At 40.7% G+C, this 25,094-nt stretch overlaps 1 protein-coding gene across 1 annotated transcript in view; it reads right to left on the bottom strand.

Moving 5' to 3' along the window:
* The window catches only part of RELT (RELT TNF receptor), a 184,813-nt gene that overhangs the window by 31,966 nt on the left and 127,753 nt on the right, over nucleotides 1–25,094 (bottom strand). Inside the window, exons 8-9 of the mRNA XM_044071301.1 lie at nucleotides 8,820–8,898; nucleotides 7,529–7,765 (exon numbers count right to left, since the gene is read on the bottom strand). Of these exons, the coding sequence (XP_043927236.1) occupies nucleotides 7,529–7,765; nucleotides 8,820–8,898 (316 nt within the window). The remainder of the gene's footprint in view (nucleotides 1–7,528; nucleotides 7,766–8,819; nucleotides 8,899–25,094) is intronic.

Here is a 25,094-nt window from a genome sequence, read left to right as displayed (position 1 = left end):
ATGGTTGTAGTCTCTTTGGTTAACCAGGGGACAGTGTTGCTTTTAATTCTTTTTGTTATGGGGGAGCAAAAATATTTAGAAGGTTTAAGAATGCTGTATTGAAGTAGGAAACAGCATTTTCCAGGGAGAGGGTTTTTAAAGGGCTCCAGTTTATAGAATTCAAAGAGTTAGAGAAGCTGTCAGGGTTTAAGTTTTTTAGGGTGCGAGTAGGGTGCAAGCAGAGATATAAGTGTAGGATAGTTGTAAAGGGGAGGGAAGGCAATGAGCGAAACAGGGAATTTGATCACTGAGAGAGTCAGGAAGGGTACCGCTATCTGAGATGTAATGGGGGTGGGAGACCAGAATCAAGTCAAGGGTACTACTGCAGGAGTAATCCCTGGAGTTGTGAGAAGTTATATAGGTTTATATTTGAGGAGTTTGTAGGAGATTGAATGGTGGTCGAGTTAATATTAACATCACCAAGAGTTATGGTCTTGTTGGTAATATTAGAGGAGAACCAGGAGAGAATATCCTTAAGAATGGGGATATTGTCTCCAGGAGGAATGTAGATAGTGGCTAAGCATATATGCTTGTGTCTATTCAGCTGAAGGAGGCCCATAGTTATTTCGGCATTGGCAAAAGTTTAGCATAAGGAGTAACTGAAAGGGAGGAGGAATAGAGGAGAGTGGCTCCACCCCTTTTCTTATGGGTTCTGTCTTTTCTAATGATATAATAGTTGAGGGGATTATTTTGGAGTCTTTAATATGGGGTTTCAGCCAAGTTTCTGAGATGGGCAGGATATCAGGCTGATTATGAAACAGCCAGGCATGGAAGTTAGGGATTTTGTTGCATAAGCTTTGAGTGGTCAATGTGGTGTAAAGAAGGGATTTTTTGGTTGAGGGGGGAGTAAGTAGGAGAGAATTAGACTTGGGAAGTGAAGAGGGACTGGGGTTAGGATGAATGTTGCCAGAGAGAAGGATGGTAATGAGTTGTCAGATGTGGGAAAAAAAGGTATATTGAGTGCTTAGTACATGGTTTGTGGGTCAGGTAGTCTGTGGGAATAAAGTTAACTGGCACTGGAGTAGAATATCTGTAGATAGAAATAAGTTTATAGGGAAAAAGGAGACATTATTGAAGGAGTATATGTAGGGGGATATGAAGGTTGCAGGATGTTTGTACTGTATAGGGTAAAGACAGGTAGTATGAAAGGGGGGAGAGTGATTTGTATTAGGGGGACTTGTGAAAAGGTTAATACAGGATAGGGTGAGAAGGGAAAATGTTAGGGTTATGAAGGATGCAGGTTTATTAAGCATAATGATAAATTGGTGTTTAGCTCAGGAAGGATATAACGTTTAGCGGATAGTTGAATGGAGTAATCCAAGTAATGATAACTGTTGAGGAGGGGTGAGGGGATGGGTACTAGAAGAGATGGGAGGGGAGGATGATTATGGTGTGAAGTAGGGTGGGAAAAGCTGATTGGGCTCTGTAAAAGTGGGAGTGGTATTATGGCTATAAGTGTAGAGGTAGTGGGGCGGGTGGGATATGGGATTTGTATATATGCATTCTCAGTATGTGTTTAATATGGATTAAACACATACTGAGAGAATGCATACTACCCCTGTGCAAAAATGTTTGTTTGCACATCATTTTTGTGGACTTTAGTTTCTATAATATCATTCTCATTAGTAAAATATCTAAATAACAAATATTTTCCTTAGAGTGGTTAGCTTTAAATCTTAGGAATTTAGTAGTTGTATCTAAATATTCTATAAATTTTAACAGGGTTTGTGCGTCACCTGTCCAAATCAAAAACACATCATCTATGAAACAATTGTAGAAAGTTATATATTGACTACATCTACTTGTTGTATAAATAAAATTATTCTCCTAATAATTCAAAGATGGGTTAGCATAAGTGTTTGCTACAGACGTTCCTATAGCCATACCAAACTTCTGGTAATACAGTTCTCTTTCAAATAAAAACACATTACTGGGTAGCATGATATCTAGTAGGGAACAGATTGTCTCAACTTCTTTTGCAGTACATTTAATTTTAACACATAAAAATTATCTAATGACATCAATACCATATTCATTAGGTATTACAGTGAAAAGTGAAGTGATACTTAAAGTAACAATGTAGAAGTCAGTCAAGGAATTCACAGCATACCACTGAAACACTTTTTATCTAAGAAATCACCTGTGTCTTTTATACAACTTTGAACTTAATCCAAAAAAGGACTTAAAACAAATTCTAAATATAGACAGACAGGGTCAGTCACCATCCTTTCCCTGAAACAATGAGCCTCATTGATGACCTTTGTAGGTTTTTATGTATTTTGTGTAAGCCATATATCAGGGAACTCTAGGGCATGAGACCATTAAATAATTGAAACTATCTAGTGTGATATCACTGGACAGCTGCAATTCATATATAAGACTACTTACACCATGTATAATAGTCTGTAGAGTATTACAACTATTTTTTTCTAAAGTAGTTTTATTGCATATGTCTGATACATATCATTATCTAATGTAACAAGGGTGCCACCCTTATCCGCCTGCTTTACACAATATCCTTGTTGTTTTGTAACTTAATACGAGCCTCATGTTCACTAACTCTTAAATTATACTTTTTAACATGGCATTTACTCACATACAGGTCACGTAATTGCTGCTCAGAAATATTATGGAAAGCAGTAATAACTGGGGCACACAGTGCTATAAAAGTGCTTGATCTCTTAAGCATATTATTAACAGTATTATCATTTTTAAAAATTAACTTAAAGTTCAAGTTATGAACAAATAACTAAGTCTGTTAAACCTTCTTCCAAAGAATCACTGGGAATAAAACTGAGCCCCTTTTGTAGGGGAGAATAATCATCTTCGGATAAAGTCAAACTAGACAAATTAACTACTGTCCGTTCAATACTCATCTCAGGTTGGTAGAAGGGCTGCAGGTCTCCGGACCACTGTAATTTCTTCTCTCTTCTCCACTTCTTCCTTTTCTTCTTCTTCTTGAGGATGCTCACTGCCTTACTTCTATTTTCTCCAGTAAATAAAAATTCAGAGCTAAATGTGGACGCTGAAAATCTTGCACAGCAATAGGTGAATTGGAGGAGATTCCTCCAATAGCCTCTCTACTGTCTAAAGCAACAGTTCTCCCACTGATGGTATTCTGATTGGAGGAAGCTCCTCCAATGGCTTCTCTACTGCCTAAGGCAACAGTTCTCTGGTGGTATTCTGAAGCATGGGAGGAGATGAAGGATGTTGTACATTCCGTTCAACAGAATTTGTATTAACCAAAATTTCTACGTTGTCTAAAGGAGGTCTGTACAGTAGATTTAGAATGTAGTTTATATTGTGTAGTTTTCAATGTATGTTATTTTATTAACATTTAACTTTAAGGATCATCAGCATTTTATTGCCTAATGACTGTGATTGGTTGACTGTGTCTTGTTCCCCTTTTAAAAGACGGTTTCTTGAAACTTTTTTGTATTACACTGAGGAAGGTTTGTTTTAGCAAAATGACAGACTCTGGAAATGCTCAATATAAAACTGTACTGTAATATTCCACAAGTTAATGCTCCACTTGTGGAATATTAAAGTATAATTTTATATTGAGTGTTTCCAGAGTCTGTCATTTTGCTTTTTCATTTTGTTGTTTTTGAAAGACTTCTTTGAAACATCTCCTCAGAATCCTGCATGCATTCTCTGGTCTCAGTATTGGCTTTCTCTTCCATGTTTCTGACCACTCCATTATCTCCTTCTCACTACATCTGTTGACCTGTTCTTCTGGACCACTTCTGCACCTGGAAAGGAAAATAGGTCCCACTTACAACAAAGCTGAGATGTGGAAGTTCACAAATGCTCTGGCCAAATTGCCCAGTAGTATACACACCACCTTGAGTCTCCCCTGAAAAGAAGCTATTAGCCTAATAGGAATAACCCAGTCAACAAAAAATAACTAAATAAACATATTGGAATGAGCCCTGACAGCCTAGTGCAGCCTAGTATCAACTGATGAGGGTCCAGATAAGAAGTCCACTTAGAGGAGACCTCATTGGAAGACAGCACGAAGCATTTTAATTCTTTTCTAGGTGGCCCTCACTGACTACTTAAGACGTTTACCAAATAGGATTGTGTAGCAATCTTTCCAGTGAATGCTTTGGAAGAGAAGTACAGTAATTATGAGACATAAGAGACATATCTTTAAGTACCAACAAATATAAACTGGCAGACATATACATTATTTGGTTAAACTTGTTGTCTGTGAAGGAGGCACAGGAAGCATGGCAACAAACATGGAATTCTAAAACACAGGTTGGGCATAAGAAACAATATGAAAATCTGTCTGCCTAGTTCTATCACAGACAGAGTTTGAGCCTTGAGTGTGACACAGAAGACCCACATTTCATTATCAACTCAGGTACTAGAGGAGCTGTGTGGGGAGGGGTGAGAAGGAGTGGTAATTGTTGCCTTGCCAATTATAGTAGGGAAGGTGGGGATTATGCCTGTGATCTAGAACTCTCCCATTCACAGGGGCAGTGCTGTAATTGTATGTCAGGTAGCCACTGAATTCAGTATAGGGGTCTGGAGCTAGGCAACACTATGTGCAGTGAAGTGAGACATCAAGCAGCTCTGCCCAGTGAGGGAACAGCAAAAAATGCCTGGTGTACAAGGACAGTGTATGTAACACAGCAGTATTTCTGCAGTGGTCCCATCCCAGGGGTTAGTACAGAGGACACTAAGTTAGGAGTAATTGGAGAAATACAAAGCAGCTGCTATTCAATGGGAAAGCATGCAAAGAGTAAAAAAGAAAAAAAATCTGTCTTTGGATTCTTTTTAAGAAGAACCAAAAGTCCTTTCAGTGGCATAAGGGTTTGATATAATGGCTGGATATTGAAAGACCTTGATCCAAATGGTTTAAAGCATCAATCACAGCATCCCTAAAGTTCTAAGACAAGTTGTAAGGGGAGAAAATGGGGACAAATGGTCATTTCAAGGTGAATTTCGTATGTCTGACAGCTACTCCAAAGAAGGGGTCCTAAGGAGGAGAGCTAGCAGGAAAGGAAGACACATTACCGTTGTCAGTCTCTAGCACAAGAGCTTAAACCTTTCAAATGTCACCACAGTAAAAAAATCATGAGGGAAGAGAGACAATCATGCCCAAATAGCATCCTTGGACAAAATCTTATGCCACTCATGTATTGGGGAAGAAGGGGCAGAAGATACCCGACAGGGCAACACAAAGTGTTGAAAAAGTTATGCAGGGTCTGCAGCTGGTACTGAATGTAACTGTTGACTCAGTCTCTGATGCAGTCTCTGAGTCATCATCTAGCACATATTAAACAGTCTGAGATAAGAACATATTCAGGATAGCCTAATGAAAAACTATACCTTCTCCAGCAAGTGGTCAACCTCTAGGGGGTAGTGTAAAGAACAAAAATCTTCCTGGGCTTAAATTCATACACAAAACTATGTCCTGGGATATGAAGGCTCACTCCTTGTGCACTTCAGGGGAGTGTGTCTCCCTCGTTGAGGGAGAGAAGGCAACCATGGGCCTTTCTGCCAAGAATTCTACTTAAAATCTCACTATGGGATGGTGACCCACTGGTGGGCCATGAAAGGGGAGCCACATCTAAACACAGACATGTGTTCAAAGAGTCCCTTACCTTTTGTATTCCTGCTTCTCATCTTAAGATAAGCCATCAAGCTGGTTCTTGCAAAAAAACAAACAAAACACCAACACTGTAGCCCAATCTCATGTAAAATCATTATCTGGTGACTACTGGTACTGTTGGAAATTCTATGCTCAAATAAGTACCAAATGAAGATGTTTTCTTGTGACATTTATTGGGTAGCCAAATGAACTGTGTCAGTCACTTGAAAGAACTAGAAATTACAGGAAAACACTTGCAGATTAATGACTGAGCATTGAAGCTGTGGTGGGGCTAAAAAAAGCATGCACATCCTGACTAAAAAGAAGCTCAAAATTTTTAGGAAATGCATAAAAAGGTTATAAAATGAAATGAAAAAGAGCTCTATCTGCTGTAGTGGGTTCATTAAGTTAAGATTATAGGTTAATGACTCCATAAAAAATAAGACAGGGATTATTTATGTACTTACTGATACAAAACTTACTTGCTCCCTATTTATGTACTTACTGATACAAAACTTACTTGCTCCCCAAATCCTAGTTAGGGCCAGAGAGCCACTCAATGGTAAACACTGAAGGCTACCTTTTGAATAAACAAACGAATAAATGTTGCAACAATGCTGTTTCACGTTAGCTGCAGTTCTAACTATATACTCCCTTAATAGACTTGCAATAAAATTAGTGTGCCCTTTGACATGTACACTGCCCAGCTAGAAAAAGACACAAGTATTACCTGACCAATTAAAATCTTAGGTATGAGGTCCTTAAGCTGCAAAGAGTGTCTAAAAGCCCTGTCATTCTACTACATCTCTTACAGACTCCCAAGTAGTGACCTCAGCCTTGGCAACAGGGCTGCTAATGACCCTGTTCTACTGGACCTCACAAATAACCATTCTAGGAATGACATCTCTCCCAAAGAATCTCCTACCTAGGAATAAGCTTCAACTCCAAATCAAACAAAGTAACTCTGTAACATCCTGGATGACTTAGTGAGGATCCATAAATTCACCCCTAGTCTAACTCCTCAGACCCTTATGGATAGAGATAGCAGGTAGTGAGAACTGTAGTGTCTTGACTCCAAATTGTTTACGGGACCCATTGCCTAGAATACACCAATGAACTCATCTATCTACGTATCTATCTGATTATCTATCTTCCTAGCCATCTATCTATCAATTGTTTTTTTCTGGGTGATTTTTGCTCCTGTGCCTGTCAGTTGTCAAGTCTCCAAATGATCTGACAATGCACATTCATTCTTTTACTCTAGGGATTTCATGCAGAGCTAAGGCGACAGCTGTTTAAGGGAGGACTATCATTCGGAGGCTGCTATATGCTCTTGCATGTACCTGAGAACATTTAGGACAGAATAACACTACCCTCCCTCAGAATCATAATGGCTCACAATGACCTCATGTGAGCCAGCACTTCTGTATACTCACTATGAAGGCTATCACCCATTGGTGCATTAGTGGCCTTAATGTTTACTCCCCAAATCTGTCTATCTAAATTGCTGTCCTTTCTCTGAGGAACACTGGTAGTGCAAACAGGTTGCATTACCCTTCCCTTCTCCCCAGGCTGGGACTGCTCATCCTACCAGCCAGTGCTATTAAGTGCCCAAGCCACTAGTTAAAGTCACATCACCTGGACCAGAGTTTGGACTTTCTTCCTCTATGTCAGCAGAGCTGGCTTGCTCTGGTTACTTCTACTGACCTCTGTATACAATATTTACAAATATTTGACTACATTTCACTTCAGGACATTTCCAGAACCTCTTTCTGAATAAATTCAATGAGAATATAGTGTTCTAGTTATATGTAACCAATTAAAGAAAAATCTGAAATTTTCATGAGTTCTAAAAATAAAAAAAAATGTAACACTAATGTTACTAACCTGCCAATCGACAGAAGGGTGACTTCTCCTGGTCTGCTGGATTTGCTAACTGGTTTCACTGGTTTCAGAGATGCAGCAGTAGCAGCAGCGACTTCTGGACACAACAGTACCTCTGGCCACTTTTTCTGGGAGCAACGGGTACAGCAAGTCCCAACTTCAGGTGTCTGGACAGTGTGCAAATGGTGAGCATGTCTGCATAGGTGTGGTAATGGTGCCAGTGCAGGTAAAGCTGGTAACCTACAAAATGAAAGAGGAGGCAAAAATGCACAGATATGAAATAAAGACCGCATTTAAAAAGGCTACTACAGTGGTTATGTTCCAGTGCATTTTTAATATGTACACTTGTTTTCTTAAAGTGGACCATGCAGTATATTATCCAGGTCTGGACTTTTGGAGATCAGTCTATACTCTAGACTCTACTGAGGCAGTTGTTGTGTCTAAGGAGCTGCATTCACACTCTGGGAAAATAAACACATTTACTTGTTACTTGAACATTACAGAAGGTTACATTTTTATTTAGTTAAGTAGTTTGCACCCAAGGGTCCCTTTCCAGTCAGACAGGTACAGCAGAGCAAGAAAAACAAAAATCTCATTCTAAGACAGAAAGTCCTAAAAGAGGGAAGTTCAATAATGTAATTTTCCAGGGACATAAAGTGCACTGTGGGAAAGGAATAAAATAAAAGAAAAGCATCTATATGTCCGTCTAAATCAGCAGATTTTGGAGTAGAAAAACATTAAAAAATATTTGCTAATAATGTTCTAGTTACAGTTATGCTGTATAGATGATCAAGATAAGATGAAAATGTCTAATTTTCACTTTTTGCCCATTATAGTGCTTTAATAAAATTTTGCCACTGGTATGGTTTGTTAGCTTAATCATGTGATTCAACTCTTCCGCCATGCAGTGGGACAAAATGTACACTGAGAGAGTTTCTGCTGTTCAAGCATTTTTCATTTAATGTCACAACAAATCACCATATTTTCTGACCCTAAACACGTACCTTTTATGCATTCGTTTTTTAACTTTCAACATACTAACAGGCAGCTACTTCCTTTAACATTCTGATCCTAAGCTGTCTTACTGTATCCACTGAAAACTAACTTGATCATTGATTCAGTTTCAGCAGTCTTGTCAGAATAACGTCTTCCATTTATATTGTAATGTGGCTGCTATGATACATATTTTGCATTTATCAGATTATATATAAATAAGCAGAGAAGTAAACAGACACACAAACATATATACGTACACACAAACAAACACATAATTAAATTAAGCAAAACCTCTTACCTGTCAGCTGCAAATAGGTTAGCAGCAAGTTCTCTGCTCTGATGTTCCTTCAGGAGTTCCTCTAAAGCAGCAGCATTTTCTGTTTAGTAAAAACAGAAAAAAATAAGTTGAAAGGAACTACTAGGTGTGAGTAACGAGGGAAGAGACCAGATTTAAATTATTCATAAAAATTCCAACTATCATCATTCAATGCCTTTTAATATCATCTTCAGTTGGAAGAATCTGAATGCAAATATTTCAGCAAAACATTTCAGACAGTTATGGTGGGGTAGATGTCGTTCCTAACACAGAGACTGTTGAAATGCATACACAACAAGCAAAATGAATACTAACTATAAGAAAGAGAACACTAACTATAAGAAATAATATATCATAAATAAGCCAAGTTGTAGTGAATATTTATGTATAATAAATGGGATTCACAATACGTACTACATGTCACTGAAGATAGCTGCGAATAAACTTGTTACAACCAATTGACCTGGGTATAATTCACACAGACTACATTTATATCATTCTGTAATTCTGGGCAAGGTACTTAACCACCCCAATGCCTCTGGATTGCATTGAAAATCTGCATAATCAAGTATCATGTCATTCACTCACTTCCATATGGGATGCTAAAAGAAAACAGCACAGAAATAAGAGCCAGTAAGCAAATTATGGCTAAAGGCAATAAAGACAGCTACACAACATTCAGTGTAGGTAACTCTGACTTTGTGCTGGTTTCCTTAAAGTCCAAGGTTTTAGAAAAGAAGCAGATAGTACAGCTGCATTTGAGTATTCTTACCACAACAGAAGATCTTCAAGGAGATGTCACTAACAATATATCCACTTCAATGGTGTTACCTCCCATCCAAAAACTGCACAAGCAGAACTTTCTTCTATCCCTGTGATATTCCAGCATGGGTCTTTCACAGGAGTGCAATGACATACGCTTATGCATACATCCCTTATAAATCCCACATTACTTCATTTTTTTTCGGGTAAATAAACCTATATTCTTGTATTCCAAGTGCAAAGTGTCACATTTCTCAAGAAAGAATTTAATAAATGCTAACGTAAAGAGCAGAAATGTTTAAACTCAACATAACGATTGTTTAAAACCACAGCCTAAAACCGCTGACATTACAAAAACATTACTATAGTTTTAATGATAATTCGAAATATCTTTGAAATAAATATAGATGTGTAGAGAGTTCTGAAAGGTGCCCTCCCACAACAATGCAGCAACCCATGCACTTGAAAAAGCTCATTGAATATCCCATCTGATTTTAGTGTAAACATATCACTGCCAGTGTAGTCTGCACTCAGTGAAAGTGTGGCACAGCTGGAGAAAACCCCATGATATCACTAAGGGCCTTGTATGTATTGTGATGCAATGTGCACTGTAGAGTGTAGTGTAACCTAGACTACAGCCATTGTTATACAGATGTAACGGGGGTAAGGCACAAGAAATGCAAGTGTATGTACTAAGGGCATTGAATATCTTATGCAGCACATTATAATATGAGACAAAGATGTGTAGTGGATGTACATGCACAGCTGGCTCTGGTATAGTAGGTTGTGCAACTGCATCAGGATTGTAGGGCATGAAGAATATCACATCTCGTACACTAGGGAAAAATGCTGTCATCAGGTGTGTGTCTCATTGACGGTGACATGCTTCGTGCACAGATGGAACTTTACTGCTAGGCACCACCAGCAGTCTAATACAGCCAAATGGATGTTCTGGTTTGCCAAAAAGAATGTATTTTGGAAACCGTTTCAGGCTGACATGCACAGTATGTATTTGAATCATAGTAATGGTACATTTCTATGAGCTGTAAACCAAAAATAATAATACTCTATTCTAGGAAAAAGATGTATTTTCTGTTGTTTTTATGTTATTATAAAATAAACTCACTTTTCATGCTCAAGAGAGTCATGCTCATATTTGAGATTCTGTTATCTATTTTTCCTAAAAGCTATTAGGCAGTGGAACATAAAATGAAAGGGGGATTTCCTGACTTGTGAATCAACTGATGGAGAAGCAAGCAAGTTTGTTTATAGGATCCTCCTTTATAGAGTCATTTTCTGTGAAGACTGTGGAGCTTAGTTGTGAGCCAAGGGGATGTAAGAGGCAGGCAGTTATAGTTTGTTTAATGGCCAAATTCCAGACAATAATGGCATGCCTTCTGAAATGGCAAGCATGGACTCCCCTTGGGATTCCATGATGACTTAAATATCCAAAGTGTATATATGAGGGCTAACATCTCTTTGCCATTGCCTCACCTGGGTAGTTGTACCTGCCTTGGCCAAGTCGTTAAGGTATGGATGTATGTCGATTCTTCAATATGAGGTGAGAAAGAACTGAAGGTAAGCATTTATTAAATATTGGGGGGTGCGGTGGGAAGACTAAAGGGCAAGGAGGTCAACTGAAAATGCTGCATCACTACAATAAACCTCTTTAAGTCACATGGATGAGAGTGACAGGCAAACTAACTATCCCATTGTTGCAGCAAAATAAAAGATGGTGCATGCCATTCTTTCTCCATAGCAAGAAGTCTTACGGATGTCTTTAGCATGGGAGATAAGTTCTACTCTAGAAATGTCTCGAGATGTGGAAGTCTAGATACGTCTTGTCCCTTCAGAGCTGATTCCACAGCATTTCAAACGGTGCTGCAGTGATCTCTACAATAAACACCTGTAAGTATACTTCTTAGGCACTGAAAATGAGAACTCTGCTGTGATTCACCTTACAAAAACTACCAAAATGTATGGTCTACCAGAAAAACTGGTGCCTTGGGACTGTACATCCCGCTTAACCTTGATGCAGGACTACCATGTCCAAGTTAATGTAGGCATTCATGCCCAGAGTATAAAAGGTTGAGATTTTAAGAAAAAAACAAATGGAAAAGTACAAGGAAGATGTAATCAAGTGTGCCACTAACTGTATAGTACTTCTCAAAGTAAGTTAAGGGATACTATCTTTTTGATCGGCTATTAACAACTCTAGCACACTGTCATCTTCTTTAGCAAGAAGAATACCATTTTCTAAAAATACTCAAAAACTAATACTACATACACTGTTTTATTTTGAATTTCAAAGACTACGAGCAGCATTCAGCCTCAAAAAATGTATCTCAAAATACAAGTCATTAAACTCCAAAATCAAAAAGCAACTAAGATCCAAACCTTTATATACTGAATGAAGATGCTTGGCTACATATGCTGTTTACTTTATTTCACTATTACACTGCTTCAGCACATATGATTTTTTTCTGGAAAGGTGCACTGTTTCTGAAACAAGCTGATGACAGCCAGAAATCAGACAGAACAAGGACAGTATCCCCTTAGGCACCTGAAAGACAAGCTGAGGGATTAGTATCTTCTCAGTTCTGGAACAAGGGAATGAAGACCAGATAACTGATGTTTTCTTGTAAAGTTGTTACGTCATGATGATACCCTACAGCCTAATCAGCCCATAGCAATGTCCTAGCAGCATCACTGTCTCTTTAAAGCTGAAGCACAAACCTGTACTTTCTTTTCTACTACTGAGAAATAGAGGTCAGGTTAGTATAACTGGTGCTTCTGGACAGAAAGCAAGTTTTATCATTTTTGTTACAGATATAGAAGCAGTACGTATACAGTGACTGCAGCTAATATTCCCTATGGACACCTTGATATTCCCGCAGCAGTATGACAAATATACCAACGTTTTAAAATTAAAATAAAATGACAGCAATAACAAAATGTTTCAAGGATTGGAGGAAGGCAGTGAGATGTAAAAGCTAATATCACTTAAGAACATAACAAAATACAACCCCATTAAAGTGAAGACTAAACTGGCAACAATGACAATGTTGACAACAAATATTGGCGCTAAATAGCTTAGTTCACTGAAGACAAAAGTCCACTACAGGTTAAGTTCTTCTGCTAACATCGGTATTTTGTCCGGCACCCAATTTAGTCCTTAGGAAAGGTGTGCACTGCTTACTGCAAAGAAACTATACACATTTTAGTAAAGAGTGCAAATCAAATTTTAGCATAAAAAAAGTGTTGAGCTGCTATGTAAGAAATGTTCAGCATAGAAATTTTCTGCTGAAGCTGCAAAGATTGCACTATCTACTGATTACAGCTTGCATGTGCACTAAATTACTGCACAGCTGTCAGATGGAACCGTCAGAAAATCTGGCTGTGGAAACATCAAAAAATGCTACAGCCTCTGCAAAGCAGGCAGAAGAGCTCCATCGCAGTGGCATAGTATGAATAATCCAGTCTGAGTAGGACTGCTTTATTGTAACATTCCTGAAGTAATATTGTAAAATTCCTGAAGTTAGACCCCTACATTAAGAGGAGGCACACAGTGATTTAGTGAATGTAATCTGGTTTTTAATACTCAGTGTTATGGCACTTATTAGCACTCCAGATAGGGAGACAGTGTGGTATGAGGTATCAGGTTTGAGAACACTCTAAAGGCCCCCCTGCAAGATTTTCACATGGGGTCTAACTAAAAGTATACAAGATGTAGTAGCAGCTATAAAAGATAATACAACAACAACCCCCGTGAAAAGATCCCTCCTAATTTTATCTCAGATGAGAATGTAATGTCTTACAGGTAGTCCCTTCTTACAAGATGCAAATGCCCTTAAAGCAGTGGCAGCCAGGTTAATAGTGTAACACAATTTACAGTGACAAGAACACAGTAAAAAGACAAAAAGAAGGATCTGATATTAATGCAATGTTATTTTTATTACAGTTTTGACATTCTCTTTGTTAAAAGCTAGGGAAAAGGCATTTAACTGCATCAAGACCAAGTTCTTCTTTGAGCATTTACTATTGTTTGCAGATACTTGCTGATCTATATATGGGTTTCAAAGGCAAAATCAGAACATATACTGATCTTCAAAATACATTTAAAACAATAATTTGCATTAAAAGGTTTTGTACTCCATGTAGAAAATAATACACCACCGAATGCTTGTTTTCTTATTTTATTCTGGGAGCTGTACTACTATTAATCTAAATGAAATGCTCTTGTAGGTCCACTTTGTCAATGCAGTACAATAATGATAAAAGTACAGCCCCATACATGGTAGTAAATAATGTTAAATAAATTATGAAATGGGGCAGCATACTGAGACATACCAAACATAAGGCAATTTTTGCTTGATAGGAAGTAAAATCTCAAAATCAAGGAAGACATTTGGAGATTTGCACTAGTGAGTAAATGTTGCCAAATTTTGTAAAAATACTTTACAATACTTCTTTGAAAGGAAGGCCTTTAAGGTATCACCCCCAAAAAATATATAAATAAACAAATAAAATAAAAAATAAAATCTACAGCTACAGCAGAATTGCCAGTGTGGTCTAACATAAGACTCTTTATCTGTTACCACTGATAAATGAGTTCTGGGCATCTTTATTGTTTGTGTGCCAACTTACTGCAGCACCCTGTATTTAGTGATGCAAATTTAATTTGCATCTGTTAGTAGTTCTGCAAGGCTCAGTGTTTCTGTCTCTCCTTTTTACCATTTTTGTCAGATATGACCTCCCACCATCTTCCTTTCAAATTTATGTAATATATTGATGATTTTACAATATTTTAAACAGTCTCTTCCCTTTCTGACATCAAGTCCTAACTTCACAACTCTTTCTCCAAAGTCGATCACTAGCCAGTGGTATCTGGTCTTCAATTTAATGCAGCTGAAACCAAAGTATAGTATTTCACTACAGTGGCATCCATACTCACAAGCCTTCCCAAACACAAATCTCTTATTATGGCTGCCTTTTTGATGCAGTCAGCTATACAAAACTATTAGGGGTCAACAAGGACTCTGATTTCATATTAAACATGCACATCAAATCCATCAGCCTAAGTCCAAACCGAACATTTGGCCTCAATTATCATGTCAAGTATTTCAGTATTTCATGATAGACTATACTCTCATCGCTCATGCCGGCAGCAGACAAATACTAGGGCAGAGAGGGAAGAGAAGCTGAATGAGTAACTGGCTGCCCTAAGGTAAGACAATGCAAGAGGGGCACCAGGTTACTGAAAAACTGGCCAGTGTGCTGGCAGATTCCATCATAGAGATCTTTAACAGATCAGTGGCCACTGCAGATGTGTCTGAGAAATGGAAGGCAGCAAGATTGGTACCCTTTTACAAGAGAGGGGAGTAGGAAAAAATCAGTGAGCTGCAGGCCTGTCACTGTAACCAACGTGGCAAGAAAACTTGTGGACAGCATCCCAACAAGAAAGCTGGCCACTTTCCTACAACAGAACCACCTACACAACAACAACCAACAGATTCATGGAGAAAGGAGCTGTTAGTCAAGTGTGATCCAGTCTTACGAATGGGTTACAGGAGAACTGGACAGGTGGAAGTATCAATAGATGTGGTCTACTTTCACTTTTCAAATTCTGTAACATGTCCTCACATGAATGGCTCCTTGTAAACTGTGTAAATTGTGTGTGGGGCTGACTGAGATTAAGGACCCAGATTCCTGCATGGTTAGAGGTTGGACACAGTTGTATTAAGAAGGAAAATATCAGGAACTAAGAAAGTGATTGATGAATGGGGAATGCTGCATTGCTAAAGAGTTGTGCTGGTAAGGACAATGCCAGGAATCGGAAAAGTGATTAAGTAAAACAAGGGCTGGTCATGATCAAATTCTCTTCACTATTCTTACTTCAGACATATCTTAGAAAACAGAGAACATCTGAATCTCTGCACTGATGACAGATACAGACACAGCAGTGCCTGATGGGAAGGAGAGTCTAACGACTCCTTACCTGTGATATAAAAGACTGCTGGAGAGACAGGTATGTATCCTCATCTATAGAACAGGCTCCCCATCCATGTGAAGCAGGGTTCCTCTCTAACCCAATTCAAGTACAACTTGGACAATTGGATGGGGAACAGGAAATTCATCCCTGGTTTGACACCGATGTCTCTAATGGACACAGGCAATGTGTAAATGGTAACAGAACTTGTCAGACATTTGGGAAGCATGGCTAGGCTTGAAAAGATCCCTGTGGTCATTAGCCTAGTAAACACCCAAGAACATATGAATGGCTTGGAAAGGATGACCAAGTGGACAAGAAGGTGGCAACTGAGGTTCAGTGTTGACAAATGCAAAGTACTGCACTTAGGTCACAACAAACTTGGTGTGCGCTATCAGCTAGGAGAGTGGAACTGTTGGTAGCAAAACAGGAAAATTATCAATGGGTGGGGTGATCACATCGGGACTGGACCAGCAGGAGCACAGTTATGGCAGTGACAGCACTGCACACAATATGAGGGTGCATCCTCAGATAAGACCCCAGAAGTAAACAGGTTACACTCCTGCTCTTTTTGACCACTCTGTGCAATTCTGGAGGTCATACAAGGTCAGCAACATCAAGCTGCCAGAAAGAATCCAGAAGAAAGACACTTGAAGGGTGAGTGGTTTGTAAGGGGGTGACCAGAGAACAGAGGAGCCAAAGATCTACTCTCTAAGCACAGAAAGAGACAGATTGGGAGTGTGTGGTATAAATGCACAAGGTCATGTCATGTAGTTGTGAAGGGGCCATCCTTACCAGGAATATAGAAGGTGGAGGAGGTAGCAGACATAGCAGAGTATGGGACCAACCACTCCATAGATCTGTGAAGGTACTTCACTATAGGCCAACAGAATGGTTGGCCAGAACTGGGGGGTGGGGGTGGATAGGGAATCTATAGTGGCATTCAAGAAGATATGGGACAGGTGAAGAAATGAACAGATGTAAGGGGAAAGTGCAGAATGGAAAAATGGTTATATCCACTTAAAGGACACACTAGATTGGCTGCTTCCTTCTGCTGTCATGCAAATGTGATGCCATTTTGTTTGTCCCCCAAAAGAATGGATCACCATAAGAGAATCAGAATATGAGAACAAACAGCTGAATATCTGTCAGGTAACAACTTGGGGGAGGGGGGTTAAAAAGGTTGAAGAGCTGGAAGGTAAACATAAAAGCCTGCTAAAGCACCACCTCTGAAATAAACCACAAGAAAAAAATCCTTCTACATAAGAAATACTAAAAACTGCTGCCTGAAGGTATGAGGGGCTTTTAGAAAATACACACACATACATGGTCAAAGCTGTTTGTGTAGAGGAAAGATCCAAGGGAAGGGAGAAGAAGGAAAAGGGTTTGAGGCCCAGGCAAAATATGAAATGGCATTGGTGTCCCAGAAGTCAAAAAGACACATCACATCTCCTCAATCAACAAGTGGCAGAAGAAATGAACAGACATCACAAAGAAACGTCTTTGATAACAGTGAACATATAGAAGCTTCAAAAGTTTAGAATAGGACACATGATTGTTTCAGAAACAAGAAAAGAAAGCAGAATACCCCCTTTTCTACACACACACACACACACACACACACACACACACACACACACACACACACACACACACACACACACACACACACACACAAATTGAGGAACTATCAGAATTAATCTCCTGTGAAAGAGTAGCATTTACTCCACTCTGCTGACAAATTGTGTCCAATGAGTGCCTAAAATCATAAAAAGGGTACTGAAATCTGACAAAACACTAACTAGTGGGACCCACACCATGATAGAGAGTGATGAAGCCCGAACTATGACTCAGCTGATCCATGTTTAACTTCTGTTACAGTCACTGGAGAGATGGGGACAATGGGAATGAGAAGTTGTTGCCAACTTACCTATCCTGGTGGCAGGGCGAAAACTTTAGTTCACTGCTTGAGTGATACCTACATGGAGGTCTGTTCAATGATGAAGAATGGACCTGTACACCACGTGCTGCCTAAGGTGCATAGAACTAAGCCAGTGGAATGACATCTGAGTGGAGGCTTGCACGATCCTTCATGGTATGCAGCACTTGTGGAGTTCGAAAGAGCTACCATGGCAATTAGTATCTACAGGGGTATTAGGAAGGGAGTCTACATAATCTGGCAGAATGGCTTGTTTCCTATCACCCTTTCACCTCACTCTCACCGCTTTAGGGAATGAACGGGCCATAGGGCTATTCCCTGGGCTAAAGGTGCCTGACTGTCACTCTGAGACAAGAGCAAACTGTAAGTGGGGTGAAGAAAGTGAAGTAATTAGAAAAGACGTAAAGGACGGGAGGATAAAATACAAATCCCAACTAGTGTCTGTCTCAGATGGCATGCTCAATACAACAGTCTGATATCGTAGTCTTCACTGTGCCTTAAATACGCTATGATCCAAACCAAAGGATGAAAAGGTCACACAGACAAACCATTAAGCAAAACTGCAAAAAAGCCAAGTCAAGCTAGAGTTTTCACTTTATAGATACACTTGGACCAATAAAACCAAACCCCACTAGTTGTGGGCATGCATATTTTGACATTTTTACTGACCTCATCAGCACAGCATAAGTGGAATGTTTGGCTACATTTGAGGAAAGAATAGTTGTGTAAAATCTTACCATAACCATAGATGCCCTTCTCTTCCATGTTGCAGTATTCACAACCTTTGGGTTAGCCTCAATTTAGTGACCCGAATGTCTGGCCAGTATACAAAAGCTTTAGTCACGGCAAGGTAAGTGGAATGTCTGACATTGGCCATAGGGTGCATGGGCCATAAAGTGACATCTGCATGTACCTTTCGAGGAACTGATTACCCCAGTCACACCCCAGTCCTAGGATAGCTGCACAAGTCCTGAGTCATCCAGCAAAGCTTATTCGGGGGGTAGGACAGTGAGATAGAATACTGCAACATGGAAGAGATGGACATCTATTGTTATGGTAAGATTTTACACAACTATTCTATGTCTTTGTGTTCTCATGTTGCAGTATTCATAACCTTTGGGTGAGTGGCATAGCTCAAAGGGAAGAAAAAGAGGGTGGTTTGGAACTATTTTTTAAAAATCCATACAGGATTGCCCTAGCCAAACCTGCTCTAGATCTGGAGATGTGGTCCAGTTTGTAGTGTTTGGTGAAGGTATGGACAGATGTCCAGGTAGCTACTTCTAGAATAGAAGCAGTGTCCAGCCCTTTGAAGAAGGGTCCAGATGAGGTCATAGCTCTAACAGAATGGGCTTTAATCTTATTGTCCAGGTGTTTGCCATAGTAGGTGTAACAGAAGGAGATGGCTTTGGAAATCCAGGTAGAAATAGCCTGCTTTGTCACTGCTTTCCCCAGAGCCTGGGGGTGAGAGGAAACCAACAGTTGCTCTGATCTCCTAATGGATTTGGTCTTGTCTACATAGAATCTAAGTCATCTGTGAATGTCTAGGGAATGCAGGACTCTCTCACTGTCATTCTTGGGTTGTGGAAAAATGGTGGGGAGGTAGATACATCGGTTAAGGGACAACTCATTGACCACTTTGGGCATGAAGAACAGGTTAGTCCATAGGGTTACCCTGTCCTTGTGGAAGATTAAAAAGGGTGGAGTGACCATAAATGCCTGGAGCTCTGACACTCTCCTGGCCAATGTCAGGGCCACCAAAAAGCACAGTTTTCCTAGTGCAGTATTTTAGAGAAGCTGTAGCCGCTGGCTCAAATGGAACAACAGTGAGTTTCTCTAACACATAATTTAGGTTCCAGGGTGGTGGAACTGGCTTCTTGGGGGGGGGGGGTCTGAGTTGTAGTACTCCTTTCAGAAATAACTTCACTTGAAGTCTGGAGGCAAGTGGAGGGTCAAGAGGCAGACAACCTGAAAGAGCAGCAAGGTGGGCCTTAACAAAAAAATATGCCAACCCTGCCTGCAATAATTCACACAGATAAGACAGCACTAAGGGGACTTCTCCTTGAAAATGGTCTAGCTGTCTTTTAAAATGCCAAATAGAGAACCTTTTCCATTTGGACAGAAAGGATCTCTGAGTATTGGGTTTCCTGGCCTCCTGCAGGACATTAAGCACATCCTCAGTGTAAAGGTGTCTGAAAGGGATCAAAACCCTAGGATCCACAGAGTTAGGTTCAGAGATTCCAGGTGGGGGTGGATTAGGAATCCCGTGTCTTGTGTGAGTAGGTCCACTCTGTGAGGTAACTTGTGATGATTGCCCCTGGCTAAATGCAGAAGGATGGGGCACCAATGCTGTCTTGGCCAAAAGGGAGTCACCATTAAGATTTTTGGATTGTCCTGCTGAATTTTGAGTATGACTTTTTGTAAGCATGGGAAGGGGGGAATGAGTAGAGAAATATCCCTTTCCATGAGATAGAGAATGCATCCGTCACCCTCGCTAGAGGGCTGGGTGTCCTGGTACAAAACTGAGGAAGTTGTCTGTTCAGAGGGGAGGCAAACAGATCCATTTGTGGCATACACCACCTGTGGACTATGTCAAGAAACACATCCCTGTTTACCATCCACTCATGGGATGGTGACATGGACCTGCTCCAGATGTCTGTCTGAGTGTTCTGAGTTGAGGGAATGTAGACAGCATGCAGGGTGTCTCCATGCTGGACTTCCAATTCCCAGACCTGCAGTGCAAGTCTGCATAGTAATAAGATCTTGTACCCCCCTGTTTGTTCACATACAGAGAACAGTAGTGTTGTCTGTGAACAGCGTAAGGGGCCTTTGCTTCAGATTGTTTTGGAACGCCCTCAGTGCAAAGATGAGGGCCCTCATCTCTTTGATGTTGATGTGCTCCCTCTTGAAAGGGATTGTCCATGTGCCTTGCACCTTCAAGCTGCCCATAGTAGCCCCCCAACCCAAGTCTGAAGCATCTGTGTACATTTGCTGGACTGAAGTGAGGGGTTGTAAGGGCAGTCCTGGGTCGAGGGAGACTTGATCCATCCACCAAAGGATCTCCTTTCTTAGGCACGGTAGGAAGGGAATGGAATGGTCCATGTGGACTTCAGGTGCCACTGAAGTCTCCTCACATGGAGTCTTGCGAGTGGTAACAAGGGGATAGTAGACTCCATATGCCCCAGTAGTCTGAGATATTCTCTTGCTGTCACTGCAGGGGCATTTAGGACAGAGAGTCGGTACTCCTTCATGCTTTCTACCTTTTGGGGTGAAAGGAATGCTCTCATAACATCCATCCTAATTCTGCAACCCAGGAAAACATGTTCCTGGGAGAGGTTTAGTTTGGACTTGAGGAAATTGATAGTGAAACCCAGGGACTGCAGAACACCAATGACTGTCGCGAGATGGTTCTGTAGAGAACCGTAGCAATCTGCCTGGATCAGGAAGCCATCTAGGTATAGGAACATTTGTATCCCTTAGACTCTGCAATAGGCTAGAAATGGAGCCAGACACTTGGTGAATATCCTTGGTGCAGTACATATTCCAAAGGGTAAAGCAGAGAACTGAAAATGCTAGGTATCCACAGAAAAGCGTAAGTATTTCCTCTGTTTGGGCTTTATGGGGAAATGCAGATCTGCATCTTTCATGTCCAGTGTGGCCAGAAATGCCTGGGTCATTAACAGTAGGAACAGAGTCTGGAGTGTAAGCATGCAGAAAGTGGGTACTTGAAGAAAAAGGTTGAAGTGGGATAGATCCAGGATGGGTCTCCATGGGCTGTCTTTTCTTGGAACCAGAAAAAGGCTGGAGTACAAGCCCCTTCCCTCTTCCCACAGAGGGACAGGTTGGTTAGTCCCTTGGGAGAGAAGGTTGTCCAAGACTGTTTGGAATAGGGGCAGCTGGTTCTTTGGTGGCTGAGGGATGCCACTTAAGGAGGGGGGATGATCCAAGTCATGAAATAACCCTTTTCTATGATGGATAAGACTCACCTGTCTGAGGTAATGCTTTTCCAGATAGGAAGACAGTGACAGAGCCTCTGGGAAAGGGGTATGGAGTCTGGAGGGGGTGAAGGAGAAAGCAGGTAGTCTGAGACTACCTGCCTTGTCCTGAAAAGAAGTTTTCTGGGTTGTAGCCCGAGCAGGCCTGGAAGGTGTCTGCGGTTTCCTGGAGCTCTTCTTGCCCCTAGTATTAGTAGTAGGGGCAGAATGTTTTCTAATGAATTGTGCCTTAGTGGGGTAATTTCTGTGGAAGTTAGGGACTGGTGACATAAACAAATGCTTCAAATCCTGTAATTCTTTCCCCTTTTGTTGAAGGGCTTTGAAAAGTTCTGCCACTCTGACCCCAAACAGGGCAGTACTGTTTAGAGGTATCAAGAAGTTTAGCCCTAATATTCTCAGGTAGGGAGTTGAACCCTCAGCCAAGAGTACCTTCTGGGCACTGTGGCAGAAGCTGCCGATCTGGCTGAGGCCTCTGCAGCATAATAACTGCATCTGATTGAGTGTTTTGTTACTTGACAGGATGGGGAGATTGAGTTAGAGATTTAGGACTTAGTGGCGAATCTGAGAGATCAGCCAAGAGTTTTGAAACCTGAGACAAAATGGCCAAGGAATACTTACACATGTGAGCCTGGTAATTGATGGCCCTAAAGGCCAAAGTAGCAGAGGTGTACACCTTTTTTTCCCATGTGCTCCATAGTTTTACTGTCTTAATCAGTTAGAAAGACAGAGGTTGAGAGTGATGGTCTGGAAGGTTTGGCGCAGAGACCGAAATAGTACCAGGGTCTGCAACAGGACATTTTATCAGAAATGTAGCCCCTTCTGGGACCTTATAAAATCTGTCAGGTCATCTAGGAGCAGGGGGTTGGGATTCAGGATTTTTAGAATCTGCATTGAAGGTGTCTAAGAAGGCTGGAAGTACTGGCGGGATGGCAGATGGTTCATAGGTTTATAGGTTGGTACTAGGCTATACATGCCTAGCCATAACAATTCCCTGGCTATTTCTTCCCACACTATTTACTTCCTGGACCCCTGTCTGCAGTGAAGGTGTATCCATTTGTATAAGCTCATAATACCTCTTTTGGATTTCTGTCATCTCAGTAGAGTCCCATTTTAAAAGCTCTCTCATCCGAGAGATGGTTTCTCTGAATGTAAGGTCCTCTCTAGGGGAATCTGTTCAGTGGAGTCCTCCTCTGGGGAGGCATAACCTAGAGGGGATGGCATTTGGGAAACATTAGAAAGGGAATCGTCAGAAAAGGAATCTGAGGAATCTTCAGCTTCAATTGGAAGAGGATCTAAAGTCTGAAGCCTAAGGCTGATAACAGGAGGGGAGCTGGAGGGGAAACAGTCATGGAGGGCCTGAGGGCCATGAAGGCATTGAATATACTCTGAGAGACAGCTTGCCAATCAGGCAAGCTTTCAGATGGTGGAAATACATGTTTAGTTTTTTTGCTTCCTTTTTAAAGGAGGAACAGGCCTAGAAGGGGGGAAGGGCCTAAGGAGGGCCTAGTTTCCGGCAGTTCCCTAAAAGTAGAAGGGCTGGTCTGGATGTCCGTAATGAGCAGAGGTTCCTCCTCGTCATCAGTACCCGACATCTGCGTAACCTCCACGGACATGCTTACAGCTCTTGTTTCTGCTGCCTCCAGAATGGTCCCCACTATAGCAGCATTGGCTGATTCCGTACGTTCCTCCAAGTGTACGTTGGCCACAGGAGGAACATCAGGTGGAGGAGATGCAGCAATAGGCTCAGGTCAGGTAATTTTGGCCTTCTTTTTTGGAAGCTCAGTGGTCTGACAGGATGGCCCTTCCACAGCAAGAACTAAGTGTTTAAGTCTTTGGTTTTTTAAATAGATATTAAGCACATGCAGATGGCTGTGAAGGGTCTTTGGAACAAAAGCCGGACAAATTGTGTTCATAGGTTCATAGATTAGTACTAGGCTAACTGCCCTTGTGAGCCATTTTAAGCCTAGCCAATTATCCCTTGTGAGACTCAAACCTGCACCTTGTGTTTGTAAGGCAAACACCTTAACCATTAGGCCACCCTCCCAACCCAGGATTTATGGTCGTGGTTGGGACCTAGAAAGAACAAGCACAGTTCATGGGCATCCTTATGGGGGATCTGACATCTGCACCTACACTTTCCTTTCCTGGATGACATGAACCTGGTCAGGCATGCAGTGACCAAACCAAGAACAAGAAAAAAAGCCCCAACAGAGTACTTATTTTAACTCACAGAATCTGATGTTCGACTAGCGGCAGAGAAGTTCTGAGGAAGGTACGTGCAAATGTCACTTTTATGGTCCACACACCCTACGGCCAATGTCAGATGTCCCACGTACCTTGCAGTGACTAAAGCTTTTGTATACTGCCTGGACATTCAGGTCGCTAGGCAGAGGCTAACCTAAAGGTTATGGATACTGCAACATAAGAACAGAAGGACATCACAGGCTTCTTAAACCTAGCTGATACCCATAAACATTAAGGTGACTGCAAGGTCCCAACTAACATACAATCCAACAGGCAGTGTGGAAAATGTGGAGTGCACATGCACTCAGACTTTGGTTACTACATAGGTGTGTGGGAAGTCAGAGCTTCCTATTGTCTCCATGTGTGGGGGGTATGCCTCTCCACCCCTACCATTTAAATATATATAATTCTGAAGTTAGCATTACCAATGAAGAAAGGGTATGGGAACATCATGGCTGAAATTCAACCAGTAAAGCAGCAGAGAGGCACAAACACCTTGGTAAGTGACAGTTCCACAATAATTACTTCTGGGGTGCAGCCATAGTTACCAGTTAAGTATGGGCTTAAAAAGTCACCATCAAGAACAGAAGTCTAGGGACAGGATAATTCATGGTTGTGTTTGACTCTGGAAAGCCTGCAGAACTGCTGTACAAGCTATGATAACACTTATTTTCTCAACTTTCTGTATATGATTTCTTCCATTAAAATGTGTTTTCTGTTTTTATTTGTGACGTGCTTTCCTTTAGGATAGTAACTTTAATATGGAAAATAAAAATGCTTTAATTCACATTTTTTCATTGTGTTAAGGAATTCCAGGGGAGTTCTTTGTTTTAATGCATATAATTTCAGTAAAAATGCTTTGTTAAAAGCTACATAAAATCAGGCATGGACATTGCACTGGACCCCGCACAAATCTGAGCATTTCCTTATTGTGCCTGACAATACAGTTTTAAGTGTTAAGGATATAAACTACTAATGACTTTCAATGTGGATTTCACTTACTTAGTCTTAACTTACACACTATGTGAATCCAAGCGTGCACTTAACCAAACACTGACCATACATCAATCCTGTAAACAGGCACTGGCGCATACTGGGCTTATCTGGTTAACAAATGGGTACAAATCTTAAATGTAAAGATTATATCACAGGAATGAACAGACTACATTAGCCTGTTGCTACAATAAAACTACTTAGATGTGATCTGGAAAAGAGCTCCACCAATGAAATTGCCTCCTAGAAGGCCTGGTGACCAAAGACAGAGGACTTCTAGATTAAAATCCAGTACAAAGTAAAACAAGATGGTAAAAGAAATTAATAGCCAGAGAAGG

The sequence above is a fragment of the Protopterus annectens genome, chromosome 5.part0, assembly GCF_019279795.1.
Source record: "Protopterus annectens isolate FY-2018-M chromosome 5.part0, PAN1.0, whole genome shotgun sequence".
In the NCBI taxonomy this organism is placed as follows: Eukaryota; Metazoa; Chordata; order Ceratodontiformes; family Protopteridae; genus Protopterus; species Protopterus annectens.
Note: the sequence above shows the minus strand (reverse complement) of the source record. Positions and strands in the feature narration are given on the sequence as shown.